The 12712-nt window shown below is 41.3% G+C and overlaps 1 protein-coding gene across 5 annotated transcripts in view; it reads left to right on the top strand.

Moving 5' to 3' along the window:
• tenm3 (teneurin transmembrane protein 3) overlaps positions 1 to 12712 on the top strand; it is a 338433-nt gene that overhangs the window by 237216 nt on the left and 88505 nt on the right. For 3 of the 5 annotated variants that reach the window (XM_069168313.1, XM_069168314.1, XM_069168315.1), the window contains 4 exons: positions 1063 to 1248; positions 3390 to 3416; positions 8951 to 9097; positions 12576 to 12706. In XM_069168313.1, coding sequence (XP_069024414.1) covers positions 1063 to 1248; positions 3390 to 3416; positions 8951 to 9097; positions 12576 to 12706 — 491 coding nt within the window. The remainder of the gene's footprint in view (positions 1 to 1062; positions 1249 to 3389; positions 3417 to 8950; positions 9098 to 12575; positions 12707 to 12712) is intronic. The other 2 variants (XM_069168317.1, XM_069168316.1) reach the window with 1 other exon arrangement.

Raw genomic sequence — 12712 nt, 5'->3', positions numbered from 1 at the left:
GGACACAGATGCAAGTGAAGGAGGGGCAGACTTGAAGGAAGAAATTAATTTATTTTCCATCTATTTTTCATCAGCTTGTCTGGACATGGGCTTTGTGATTTAGAAGAGAAGCACCTGATCCAGGATTGTTCTCCTACGCTGCTCTCCATTTAGCTTTTTATTTCAGTTCATAGTGAATGTTGCATGACCTCAATATTACAGAATCACTGTTATTGATACATCAATAGTAAGTGATAATGGCACAAACAGTTGTGGATACTTAGATTCATCACTCAGTCGCTGCTGCCACCTCCTTTCTTTCCAATTCAAACACAAAAAAGGAAGTCAGTCGCGAGCTGATCAACTTGCCGCCAAGAGAACTACAGAAGCTGAGTTTTAAATTTGTTTTAATGGTATTGAAGCTCCCTTAATTACCCACCTCTTAAGCAGCCCTGACAGAAATTATGATTTAAAGATACTGTATATATAAAAAAAAAAATAGCCCTGAGGCAGCATCAGCTATAATGTCTGGTTTAATAACATATATTTAGGATATTAGTTTGGCGAAACTTCAAACCTGTCCAATTGCCAACTATGTCCATAATTTCAGGAAGCTCCCTTTGCCTGACAAAATAAGAATAGGTGGTTGACAATACTATATATTAGTAGTGGATGTAGCCAGTAGGGCCTGCTACCATCAACACCAACACCATAGCAAGTACAGCAGTAACTAACTATAAAGGTGATCTACTTTAAATCACTTTTGTACAACCAAAGCATGCTTTTTTTTCTTGTGGAAATGGAAGTGTACATTCATCTATTTTCTGTGCTCATCAGGGACACTGGTTCGATTAATCTGTGCACTGATATGACAGTGCGGACTAATTAAGGCAATATGATGATACACCTTTCACCCACAAAGGCTTTACTTATATTTCCAGTCCGTTCAGTACATTGAGTGCACATTTGCTAAAATGCACTATTGATGTTCTACAATCAAAGAAAATGCACAGAAGATATTGCAGTTGGCTTTGTGTTTTCTCGTTCGCGTATATTGATATTTTCTCATTGTGTCTCTGACAGAGGTGTGTGAGGTGGACTGTGGCAATCACGGTGTGTGTTATGGTGGAGTGTGTCGCTGCGAGGAAGGCTGGACTGGAGGTGTATGCGACCAGAAGGCCTGCCACCCGCTCTGCAACAAGAACGGAGTGTGTAAGGAGGGCAAGTGTGAGTGTGACCAGGGATGGACAGGGGAGCACTGCAACATCGGTGAGTGGATCTCTCACACACACACACACACACACACACACACACACACACACACACACACACACACACACACACACACACACACACACAACAGAAGAAAAGTGCAGAAAGGAAACAAGACATGCATAATTATCATGACTTGACGTTCATTGTGCACAAACATGAAAAAAATATGGATGTGCATTCCACCGAGAGGAAAGCTTCATTTTCTAGCACTTTTTACCTTTAGCCAGGTTGCACTGAAAAGATGACAAAGTTGGACTCTTATCCATCATGACTTCACGGTTTACTTACAGTACAAATGATAATGACATTTAGAGAAAGAGAAAGAGAGAAGCACACCGTGAAACAGAGGCACACAGCCTTCAAGAAACTGGAGAAAAGCTCAGACGTCGGGGAGCTCCTCTTTAGTATTTGGGACCTTATGGAACCCATGACAGATATATCACAGTCTTTTTGTCTTCGTGCCTGCTGCCAGGGTAAGATTAGAGGAAAATGATGCTGCCAATTATGTGGACATCCAATGCTATGACAGGCACAAATGAGATACGGGCTGTAAAAGGCAGAGCTGCCCTTTTAGAATGAATTAAGGATTCCCACCATGCTAGAGATGCTATCATTAACTTTGTTTTATTCCCCGGGGTTTGCCCAATAAGCCGCATCAGTTACCAAACACTGTAAAATGTTATCTGGTCATTTCTGTCTATAATCAATCCCAGTGGGATTGATCTACAGTGAAGTGCTGTGGAGAACTTTCATACTCTTTAGATATGTAAACTCTTCAGACTGTCCGATAGCATCAGGGAAGTGTTTGATCTGCCCCAAATACACTCTGCAGTATGACAACAAACCCAAACATGTAGTCGTGTTCAGTCCTGCAGCAGATGGCGTGGAGACAGGTGACTTTCCTACAGTACCGTAAACGGCTTTAGTTTCAAGATTTTTCTAGATATTAGTGCCCTTGTTGTTGCGATGGAATTGAGAAAAGTAAAATCTCACTCTAGGAAATACTTGGTACGATTAACACGCGTTTGGAGTTCAGCTGTTGAATATAAAGTCAACCACTCAGTCTTCACCAGTACTGGCTGTCTACTCTCTGACTGTGTTCCACAGGCAGCCAGGTTTATGGAATTATACAAAATGCTTCACAGATCATAGAAGAAGTGTGAGAGAGGTGATAATGCTCAGGAGATCTGGCATTCATCAACAACACCTTTTCACTTCAACAAACTTTAGCCTTAAGAGTGACTGTCATGACATTTAACATATAAGACCGAAACACTGAACAGAAGCTCCCTCTCAGAGCGTGCTTGGGATCAACAGCATGGACACTGAGATGGCATTTTAATAGTCAGCTGTTGTGTTGTGATAGTTTAACAGTGAAGCAGATTAGTTGTGGGGCCTTTGTGGGAACTTCAGCCTGCCATCGAACCCTTCACTTAAACAGCCATTTGTTGTCAAACAGACAGACAGCTACAGTATCGCTGGGAAAGGGCTCCAAATTGGCTTCAGTTATTGTCACTTAGACACACACACACACACACACACACACACACTGACACACAGGGAGGAGGATGCCGACAACAGTGAGATGAGGAGAAATCCATTTGGAGCGCTTAGCCAACAAACAGCTTGTTTGTAGAGACGGATTGTATGGCTGGGGGAAAGGCTTCATTCCCGCTCACTCTCCTCTTCGTCAACTCTCCACCATCACATTTACATCTCGTGTTAGAGTCTGCTGGAAACTGTGACCTCACAATAATTTCCATATTCAGTAATTGGCTGTTTTTTAAAAAAATATATTTCAATGTGGAAGCAGCCTAGCTTATGTAATATACTGGGATTTCTCCTAAAGCAGAGTGTCCCAAGTATTTAACAGGAATACAACAGCTATAAAATAGGAACTGTTATCGGCCGGATCCTGGACTTTGACAATTCACTGGCCATGCTTTGATTTGTCTCCAATGAATGTGATGATGAATTATACAGGTCTTTCTCCCTTACTTCCCTTTCCGTGTTTGACTGAACCTCTTTGTGTCTAATTTGATTTTCTACCTCTTACTCTGCAGCCTGTGTTCTGGACTAAATGCACTCTCTCTATCTATATTTTTTTTCTGTCTTTTCTCCTTCCTTCTTTAAAGCTCACAATCCGGACATTAGAGTAAAAGGTACTGTACTCTTTTCTGGCCTTCTCATCACTAGCTTTTTCTCTTCCTCCCTTCATCTGTTGCTTTTCTCTTCATGTGCTCTGGAGCTACAGCTGTTTCAACAATAGGTTATTTAATGTACTTATTTTTTTGTTTATTTGTTACGTTTTGGATATCTGGATTTCTTTTTTTTTTCTTCACATCCTCTCATATCATTTTGCCAGCTCTGAAGACATTTCAGGATTTTGATATGGTCCTTAGTCAAATGTACAAAGCCTTTGTTTTATTTTGCCAGGAAGAACATTTGGCTGTTTTAAGATAAAACACAACTAAAACCGTGTAAGAGGATTTTGAACTTTTAACGTATTTTTCAGTTTGTCATCCACTTGTTCCTCAGAAGTAGCTTACATTTTTTTTGTTGTATCTCTGTCCTCAACTTGATGCCAATTTAATCCTCCTGAATATTCTTGAAACTCGCCTGACCATAGCCGCAGCAGGTTGATCGTTTTAGTTACAAAACATACAGTTGTGACATTGATAACTCTAATGTTTGTCTACAAGTGCTGGTGTCACTCCAGTGAACATTTCTGAGCAGGGTAGTGATCCAGTTTCATTTCAGCTGTCATACTGTAATGAATTTTGAAGCTGGATTACAAAAACATGGAACATTAAGCACTAAAAAAAGGTCTCCCAGGAACATATTAGACTGTTAATGTTGTACTTATTCCCCTTGTACATACTGTATGTTGGATATTGTAATATTTGACGTTCTCGCCGACTCTGGACAGTCTGATCAAGATATAGTTTTACTTTGTGGAGACGAGCGCTGTACAAACAGACCGACATAACATTCACAGTCTCTGATGCAGACCATGAAATTGTGGCTTCGCTGTGGGCAGAGTTTTCTGGAAGCTGTTTCCCTCCCTGTCCTTGTTATGTCTCGCTGCACAGTCAAACGGCGACGTAGGTGGGAATGGGTTTAAGCAACCGTAATCTGACTCACACAGGCGGCTTTTGTGCTAAAGATGTCAGTCATACATTATTTTCCGCAGGACATTTGTATAATTACAAGTGTTTGCACAATTGCAAAGCAAACGCTCGTTGCACGTTGTATTACATCATTTCAGCTGATTTTAAGCCTCCTTCTGTGCAGCGTGGGAATATTCTAGATAAGGAGCGCAAGTATACTTTCTCAAAGGCTATGCAGTGTTGGGCAACATTTTTCATTATTAGGTTTTATAAGGCCTTTCTTTGTATATTTACTTAATGCAGTGGCTGTATATTTACTGAATGCGGCAGCGGTCGATCATCAGTTGGTGAAGGTTATTTGTAGCTGTAACTGCTGAAAGACTAACATCTGATTTACGTTCATCTAAGTTTCATATTTTAAATTGGATATAATATCTGAAGTGTATGCTTTCTGAAGGGCTTTTCTCAGCTGACATCTCTGTTAGCTGTCGAGGCAAAGAAACAGTTTGGGACAGCAGGCGAAGCCTGAAAGCTGCGGGTTACACCGGCGAGCAGCAACCACCACAGCTGAGCAAGATAAACTGAGCGATACGTCAGTCAACTGAACGTGTCTCCAAACACCTCACGAGCTCGAGGAACCACTACAGTGAGTGTTCCCTCGGGCTCCTTACCGTAAGTGTGGGGGACTGGGAGACAAAAAGGTCAGTTATTCTGACGAGGGCCTCAGCCAGAGATTTAGGATCATTGATTCCATGAGCTCCCTACAATATAAACTCTGACAAAAAGTTTACATCAGATCTTTTAGCAAAATCCAGATTAAGATCATTTCTGAAGGATTTCTTCCTCAAATTTCTTGACGTTGTTGACAGGTGGTTAAGATTTTTGTAGTTGTGGCAAATACACTTTACTATAAGTGATATATCATGCACGTTTCCAGGTCTACATTTTGATCAATCTTTCCAGAATTCACAGTTGGAAAAAATTCTCTCTCTTTCTATTTTTGTAGCACCTCAGACTGACACATCATTTTGGCCTCAAAAGTGGCTGTTGAAGAAAAAAAAAAGCTCCTTTTCTTTTTCAGCCAATCTGATGAGCCACCTCTGATCTGATTGGGCAGCTGCCCCTCGGCACACCGGAGCACCAGGCTGTGCTGGGATTGTGGTGTAGCAGCCCAATCATGTTACTGCAACATGCACGTTCATCATGTGATCCTCAGAAAGTTTTTTTTACCACACACAATTTACTGAGAGGAAATGTTAAACAAATTAAACATTCAAAATTATTTGTTTTATCATCAATATTTGATCCGTTTGGTCCAATAATGTTTAGAAAATCAAGAACAGCTGTAGGATCATTGGATTTTGTCTCAGTCACGTGTGCAGGGAGCCAACAGGAAGTCATACCATACGATGAATGCAGTTACAAAAACTTTAACCTGTAGGATCATTACATTTGAGCCCTGTGTTTCTGTATTCAATAACATCCTCATCTATTGTTCATTATTGGAACTGCAGGCAGGATGCAGGTTCAACCTCAGCTGTGGTGGTGGCTGCCTGATCTTTTAGAAGGCTTGTTTGCACTACGCCTGACATTGTGCCAATAGAAACCCTTCCTACCTCTCTCCAACTTCTTTTTGAAAGCAACTGTATTAAATACATGAAAATGATTTTACATTAACTCAAAAGGTTGCAATCTTTGATGATAGGGACAATTGTTGTTTGAGAATCTTTCCCTCATTAGTTTAAAAAAAAAACATGAGTTGGAAACTTTTTTTACTCTCATTTTTTTATCTGCTGCCTTTGCTTTCTTCTTTCTTGTGAAACATAAAATATGTGAATGAAGACAAATGAAATAACTGTTCATTTTTGCACTGTTAAGGTTCTGTGTCTCTATACTATTGCACTCCCGTGATCCCAGTTCTTCCTTCCTGTCCTCCTCTTCCTCTGGCTGCCATCTTCATCTATCCATCACAGACAGTATATTTGGCAGTGCTGCTTTTGTTTCGATTTACTTTTTTTCCCTAATTTTCCTCCCTCTCTCCCTCGTGCCCTCTCCTATTCTCAGGATATAAAGGTAATTCATGCCAAAGACTTAATAAAGGCTTTACTGTCCCAAAATACAATCACTTCACACTTTTACTTCTCATTCATTCCATTTCTTTCCAGTTTTCGTCTTTTACATTTTTTTTTGTTCACACTCTGTCTTTCAGTCTTTCTCAACACTTGGTGTTTCTGTTCTTTTGGTATTGTCATATTGTGTTCTACAGTTGTTGTTTTTTTTAAATTTGTCTTCTGTTTTTTCTGGTTACATCATTCCTTTCGCTATTTTTAATTCTCACACACAAAACACAGACGACACAGATGAAGATGCACACAAGAACACGCACACACAACTGGAAAAGCACGCATACACACAGTCATAAACCAAAGGTGTGTGATTCCTGTTTTGTCTTGCATCCACAAGCCTGATATATATATATATCTGTTGATTCAGTCAGCTGCTGTTCTTCTGTCTTCTGTCTGGACTCTCCTGTCTCTCCGTTTCCCCTCCTCCCTCCATCTTTACCTCTGTTTCTTGTTCTTGTCTCTGCAGCTGGGCTTTGCTTGGTATTGATACTCACTGTTTATGGATCAGTCTATCTGATTACCAGCCTCACTGTCTATTCTGTGATCGAAGGAATGCCAAAACAGAGGCATAAAGTATAGCCTTTGGAGGCATGCAGTCCGAAACCACCCTGTCCTCCCTATACTTTTTGCGCTGTCTATCTGTCCACCTGTTGTGTTTTCACATGGATTTCCACCTGTGATTTTATGTATCTCACTGACTTGAAGAACAAGACCAAAGGAATCAATATTTCTAAAGCAAAAAACAAAAAAAAGCTTCCTTTTGAAGAGAAGTCTTAATCTTTGTCTGCTCTCTGGGTGTTGAACTTCCCTCAGATTTGGTTCGATTTCACTTGGACAGATAAACTTTAAAATTTCAAACATCCCTGCAATGTTTTAACTTTTCAACTTATTTCTATTTTTTGGTTTGTTTGTTTGTTTGTATTCCCTGTTTCTCTTCATAATATAATGCAACAATAACACCTTTCTTTGTTTCCAGAAGAAAAACATTATTTTTTTTAAATTATTTTTGATCGAAGCCATGCAGCGCACAGTTGCCAGTTTTGGCTGTCGGCAATCTTAGTGGTTCATGTGAAACTACAACATGAGTGCATTTCACCCAAGGCTGACTGTGTGTCTGTCTCTCAGTCTGTGTCTCTCACATGTGGGTTAATGTACTGATCTGTCTGATTTGTCTATCAATCTGTCTTTCAGTTTGTCAGTCCATTTATCGGAGAAAGGTTGATCACACAGGGCCAAATGTCTTTACACGCATCAGGATTGAATCAATATGGTTTTTTGAAGGCTGGTGGAGTTTTTTTTACACTGAAGCTGCTGACAGCTTGCATTTTCTGCCTATGTGTGTTTAAATTTAAAACCTCCTATGCCAAAAACAAGAATTGAACATTTCTTAGAAGGTGAAAAAAAGCTTCTAAAACAGCATTTAGACCTTGCTGGGATATAAAACCTCCTCAGTAAGCCATGGGATGTTTACAATAATGTATATTGAGGTGTTATTTGAAAGGTAGCTACAGATCTGATCTGACTAGAGGCAGCTGAGTGTCAACACGTTCCCTCACATGACAAAAATATGAACAAACAGGCAAGTATAAACGTACACTGCTGCAGATTCACACATGAGCAAAAAAATATTTTTTAAAAAGCAGATTTCTAAGACTAACAAGTGAAACATTCAAAGGTCACTCATGTGTTTGTGTTCAGCTGAGCTTCTGGTTGAACTGAGTCACTTTTTTAGTTGTGGTTCACACGTTCGTTTACTGTACTAGATACACTCCAGTTTAAACCAGCACAGCTGTCTACACAGGTCTCATAACAGCCCATCCAGCCCAGCGCAAACATGCTGCTTCCACACAGCCACTGCAGTCAATCTTTTATTACTAAATGAATCCATTGGAAGTCGAGTAACTTTGACACCTGTCCTAATTTTCTTTTTTTACATCTAAGCCGTGTGTCTTTGCACAGTCTCCCCTTCATCCTGGGAGTACGGATTATTTCTTGGTTTATTTTTAGACCGCGCCATATGTGTTTGTTTTTATTTCGTCAGATGTGTTGAACTGAGAAATCACCTCAGTATGGTGTAGGAGGATTTAACTCAGCAGTTAGTAAAAACCTGCAACCAACCCAGCCTCATTCAGTAAGAACCTGCCAAACCCCTTTGGGCTCTTTCTGACTTTCAGTGGAGATTTATATTTATTGTCCCATGACGATCTCTGTGCTGTTTCAGAGGCTTTTCCAGGCTGAGAGGGAAACGCTGACTAGGTTTCATTTTTGGCATGAAAACAGTCCAATCCCCCCCCCCCACCCGCCCGCCCTAAAAAAAAAGTCTCTCAGCACTTCAGTACATCACCTGCCTTCAAACATGCATATGGGTTGAAGCCTATTTCACACTGATGGCCATCCGTGTCCACGTCCCACGTGCCCGCGCTGCTCTAACTTTCCTGTATGTTTGTCCCCTGTGCCCAGAGGGTTGTCCGGGTCTCTGCAACAACAACGGCCGATGCACCCTGGAGGCCAGCGGATGGCACTGCATCTGCCAGTCAGGATGGAGAGGAGCCGGATGTCACGTTGCCATGGAAACCCTCTGCACCGACGGCAAGGACAATGAAGGAGGTATATTTTCTTATATGCAATGAGAGTGTGGACAAAGATGCTTGATTGGATGGCTGGATGAACACTGGGTGGGGGAGAGGGCGTGGCTTGTCCCAACAGGTCAGACTGGCATTTCGTCATCTGGGGCGGGCTGTCATCACCACGTGAGAATCGGAGGAAGTTGAGACTTTTCTCCAAACTTCCTCTTTAAAATAACCGATTTAAATAGTAACGCTATGCTGAAGAGTTGCTGTTTAGTTAGTTGCGCTAACAATGATGTGAAAAAACTCTTATGGGGGACGCTGTGGGTTATAATGTAGCTCAGTCAGTTATCACAGTGCTAATGTGAGTTAGCATGCAGAGCAGGACTGAAAAATCTAATAATTCACTGGAAAATGTGCACACTGAGAAAGTAAAGTAGATGCCACCTTTGGCCACTGAGTGCTATAGCACTAGCTTGATGCTAGCCAGGAGACTGAAGTGAAATGTCTAAGGAGGAATCTAATTAACTCTATCCAGCATGTTCTACCTATATTTACTTGAAAAGGTGTTTTTGGGTCATTTATAAACCCATTTAACTCTGGTGGTTTTCTAATAGTTTGGTTTTGTATCTTTATTTTACATTAAAGTCTATGGCGAGGTTCAATTGTTTTCCCCCAAAAGGGGGCGGGGACGTGCTGAAAGCCAAAGTTGCCAGATGTGCCGGTCTGATCTACAGTATGTCCCTCCAGGAGCTGAGAGTTACATATTGAGGTGTATCTCACCTGGGTGCTAACATAATGCACCTTTAACCTGCTGCTGCTACAGGACTGCAGCACATGCAGCGTGACCCTGGATGTGACAGTGAAGTGGAAAAGAGCAGCGGAGCTCCAGCTGGGATCGGGCCTTCTTTCACGTGTAGTCAATAAGCTGCGGTAATGCGTTTAACATGGAAGCTGTGCATGAAGCTATGAAACAGCAGCTTTGCAAACAAAAAGCAAACAAACCCTGCAGTGGTTCTCTCGAGGGAAAAATACCAAATGTTTTGTATCTAAAAAGTTGGCATAGAAGTTGTCAAAGTAAAAAAAAAAGTATGAACATCAGCTGTTTCTTCCAACAACAAAAAAGAGTTCTGATGAGAGCAATGAGTTAATTGAAAAGATGGAGAGGAAAGAAGTGAGAGTGAAGAGTGAGGGAGGGGAGGGGCTTACTTTGTCAGTCAGTGTGTGTGTGTGTGTGTGTGTGTGTTTAATGTCAGTCCCCGATGCCTGTTCACCAGATGTACAACTGGCTTTTATAAACTAACAGAGACAAATGGCAGCCAGGATTTTATTACCTTACATTCCTCCCTCTGTCATGCTATCCCTCCATCTGTCTCCCGACTTCACTCCTCTTTGCCCCCCTTGTCCTTCACTCGTCCCTCCCGTCCTTATCTCTCTTTTCCATCAGTCCATTCTTGCTTCTCATCATTTACATTTCAACCCTCCCATCTTTTCCTTCTCCCTCCCTCCTCAACTCTGTCTTTATTCCTCTTGGCAGCGCCTAATAAACACATACTAACTCCACCACATCCCTACATCTTCCTTTTCCCCCTCATCAGAGATTCCACAGTATGAGCGGGACTGTCTTTTTGTTCTTCTTTTCTCTTTGATACCTTTGTTTCTTTCTTTTCATCAAATTTTGTCCATGTCTGCCTTTATTTAATAATTCGTACATCAGAACCCTGTCCATGTTCCACTTAGCTCATTTAAGCCCTTTCCAGACATAGAAGAAGTTATTTGGGGGGCTGTCTGAGGGACATTCAAAGCTAGACAAAACAGGAAGTCCAGTATAATGTATGAGATTCTGACAGTCCACGTTAAGCCGCCTGCTCTCATGTTGGGTTCGGACCAATCACCAGCCATGTTTTTTTTTTTTTTTTTTTTTTTTTTGCTTTTGTTCTTTCTTTGAAATAATCCAAAACACTTTCATGTTGCATTTAGGTCTGCCATTTCTGAATAATGTCTGGGATTAGGTTGCAGCGTTGTGAGCGTCATGTCTTACACTGTATTGACTGTGAATCACACCATTGCTGCGTTCCAAATGGAGAGCTTGTGCACTAAAACTCACTATTTTGAGTGCAGAAGTGCGTTCGCACTGTCATGTCCAGAAACTTGCAGCGCACTACAAGTACCAGGATAATGCACTCAAAACTGTCCAAAAAAAGGAGTGTGAAACACTGGACACTTTCCACCCTAAACGGTCGCCATCTTGGCTACGTAGAGAAAGGGGCGGGACTTCCGAAGTAAAGAATTTTCGAATTAAAATTAAGACACAAAAGTATTTATTTTTCACTATTGCTGCTGGGCAGAATAATCAGTGTGTCTATTGAGTGTGTTAAACAGAAGCCACAAAAACACATTCATTTCTGGGTAAAATAATTAAAGCTGCAGATATTTTGGCGGGTGTCGTGTTCACATGCTGCGGTTATTTCCTGTAAGTGCAGAACAGCAGTGTGCGATTTGAAACAACTCTACTCTAAATCCTAAATACATTCCTGCACTACACAAGTAAGAGTCCTGAAATGGAAGAGCAATATTTATTAGGGTACTACAGTAAATTCTGTCATTTGGAACACAGCACATATGTAAAATAGTCCTGCACCAGAACATCGTAATCTTGCGTTTGCTTCTCTGTCACTGTGACTTGTTATTACTTACTTCATAGTAATGTTACCAGAGTGCTCATTTAAGCCCTTTTTATAATTAGAATAGAAATGATCGCTGACTTCATCTGGCTGTTAAAGACGTGCTTTGTGTCATTCAGACATGCCAATGGAAAGGGGATATTTATATAAAAGGAAAAAAACACAGTTTTTCCAAAGTGTTTCTAAAAATCCAAAGAATTTGTCTTCGCCGTCAAACCTGATACTTCCAAATTCTGTCTGGGATCAGGTTGCAGGTATGTGACATCATTTCTGAGGCTGTGTGATTGTAGGGCACACGATGCAGTATGTAAAAAAAGTCTTACATCAGTACATCCTCTTGTCTGTCCATCGATGTGACTGTATTCATTTACGTGTTAAAAGCGATGTGGGTGTGTCATCAGGTCCAGCTTGGTATAATTGCCTGTGTGACGTTTACATGAAAGAGAGCAGAGGTTTAATTTAGACATGCGTCAGAACTACTATCAGGATAATGCAAAGGAGACAACGCAGCATCTCTGTTGTCCTCCAGTAGTCTTTGGACCATCCTCCCCATCCATCAACTCTCCGTCTCTCTCGCTTCTTTCACTCCTCTGTCCTCGCCATATGCCTGCATTGTTAATTATTCTTAATCCCTTCATTATCCCTCATTGCTTCTTAATCCCTCAGTTGCCTCCTTACCCATCCATCCTCATTCTGTTTTTCATCCCTTCATCAGCCCTTCATTCACCTATAACTTTTCCACCATCCATTCGGCCATCATCTCATGTTTCATCTCAGCTCCTAATCCTTCAGTTTCAGCTTTGTGAATAATAATAATCTGTGGGTCCATTTCAGATGGGCTGTCTGACTGCATGGATCCAGACTGCTGTCTGCAGCCCTCCTGTCAGAACCAGCAATACTGCAAAGGGTCACCTGACCCAGGTGAGGTGCTCAGCCAGTCTCCGTCATCACTGGCTCCTCAGCAGGTAAGA

The sequence above is a fragment of the Embiotoca jacksoni genome, unplaced genomic scaffold (assembly GCF_022577435.1).
Source record: "Embiotoca jacksoni isolate LCO1_2020_lvr unplaced genomic scaffold, fEmbJac1.0.p SCAF_4, whole genome shotgun sequence".
Classification (NCBI taxonomy): Eukaryota; Metazoa; Chordata; class Actinopteri; family Embiotocidae; genus Embiotoca; species Embiotoca jacksoni.
The sequence above is the reverse complement of the archived record's forward strand: the minus strand, read 5'-3'. Positions and strand labels throughout refer to the sequence as shown.